General features: G+C 46.2%; 1 protein-coding gene across 1 annotated transcript; it reads left to right on the top strand.

Moving 5' to 3' along the window:
• Nucleotides 1–1,374, top strand: LOC138886286 (uncharacterized). Its single transcript, XM_070167356.1, has 3 exons — nucleotides 1–425; nucleotides 636–774; nucleotides 982–1,374. Exons 1-3 carry the CDS (start codon nucleotides 1–3, stop codon nucleotides 1,372–1,374), a joined length of 957 nt encoding a protein of 318 aa, XP_070023457.1.
• Nucleotides 1,375–1,640: the final 266 nt, after the last annotated feature.

Raw genomic sequence — 1,640 nt, 5'->3', positions numbered from 1 at the left:
ATGTATAGCCAATATAAGATCAAGTGGGGAGCCTTGACGGAAGCTAAAGCGCAGGAATTGGGGATCAAACTGGTGACTATGAGGGCTTGGAGGAGTAGTGGGGACGCAAAAGCTATATGGACCACGACTGCGCGGTGCATTAGGAAAGCCGTGAGAGAGGTATTAGGGGTCTCAAAGGCTTACTCTAGTGGTCATAATGGAGAATGGTGGTGGAACGGAGAGGTGCAAGGAAAAGTGAAAACCAAGATAGCAGGGTATCTGAAGCTAGTGGAAAGTGTAGACGAGGAAGAGAAGAGAGCGAATAGGGAGCATTATATGTTGGCTAAGAAAGAGGCAAATCTAGCAGTTACGGCGGCCAAGACTGCAGCTTTTAGTCATTTGTATGAGGAACTCGAGGGCCAAGGTGGGGATAAGAGGTTGTTCAGGTGAGCCAAGGTGCGAGAAAAGAAGGCACGTGACTTGGACTAAGTGAAGTGCATCAAGGACGAAAAAGGTAGAGTTTTGTTGTATGGGGGGCTTATCCGTCGGAGATGGCAAACCTACTTCCATAGTCTCTTGAATGAGGAGGGGGACATGAGCATTATACTGGGTGATTTGGAACTCTCGGGGAGTTACTGTGACTTTGGGTATTGTAGGCGGATTAGAGTTAATGAAGTTGAAAGGGCTATGCGTAAGATGAGTAGGGGCAAAGCGACCGGGCCGGATGAAATTTCGGTGGAGTTTTGGAAGAGTGCGGGCAAGGCAGGCTTGGAGTGGCTCACTAGGATATCTAATGTCATTTTTAGAATGAAAAAGATGCCCGAATAATAGAGGTGGAGCACGATGGTTCCTATATAAAAGAACAAGGGTGATATCCAAAATTGCAATAACTATCAGGATATCAAGCTGCTTAGCCATACTACGAAAGTCTGGGAGAGAGTGGTAGAGCTAAGGGTGAGGAAGAGTGTGTCTATTTTTTAGAACCATTTTGGTTTTATGCAGGGGAGTTCGACTACAGAAGCCATCCACCTAGTTAGGAGATTGATAGAGCAGTATAAGGAGAAAAAGAAAGACTTGCATATGGTGTTCATGGACATAGAAAAGACATACAATAAAATTCCAAAGGAGGTTTTGTGGAGATGTTTGGAGACTAGAGGTTTACATGTTGCCTATGTTAGGTTGGCTAAGGACATGCATGATGGAGTAAAGACCCGAGTGAGGACGGTGGGTGGGGATTCAGACCATTTTTCAGTTATGATGGGGTTGTATCAGGGCTCGGCACTCAGCCCTTTTTTGTTTGCTCTAGTGATGGACGTACTGATGCGCCACATCCAAGGGGAGTTGTCGTGGTGCATGCTATTTGCAGATGATATTGTATTGATTGATGAGGCATGAGACAGTATGAATGCGCAGTTAGAGGTATGGAGGCAGACCCTGGAATCTAAAGGTTTCAAGTTGAGCAAGACCAAGACAGAACACTAGGAGTGTAAGTTCAGTGGCGAGACTCAAGGAGGGGAAGAGGAGGTGAGGATGGACTCGCGGATCATCCCTAGTAGAGGGAGTTTTAAGTACCTTGGGTCTATTATTCATAGGGGATGGGGAGATTGATGAAGATGTCACACATCGTATTGGGCGGGATGGATGAAATGGAGACTCTCTTC

The sequence above is a fragment of the Nicotiana sylvestris genome, chromosome 2, assembly GCF_000393655.2.
Source record: "Nicotiana sylvestris chromosome 2, ASM39365v2, whole genome shotgun sequence".
In the NCBI taxonomy this organism is placed as follows: Eukaryota; Viridiplantae; Streptophyta; class Magnoliopsida; order Solanales; family Solanaceae; genus Nicotiana; species Nicotiana sylvestris.
This window is presented reverse-complemented; position numbering and strand designations above follow the sequence as displayed.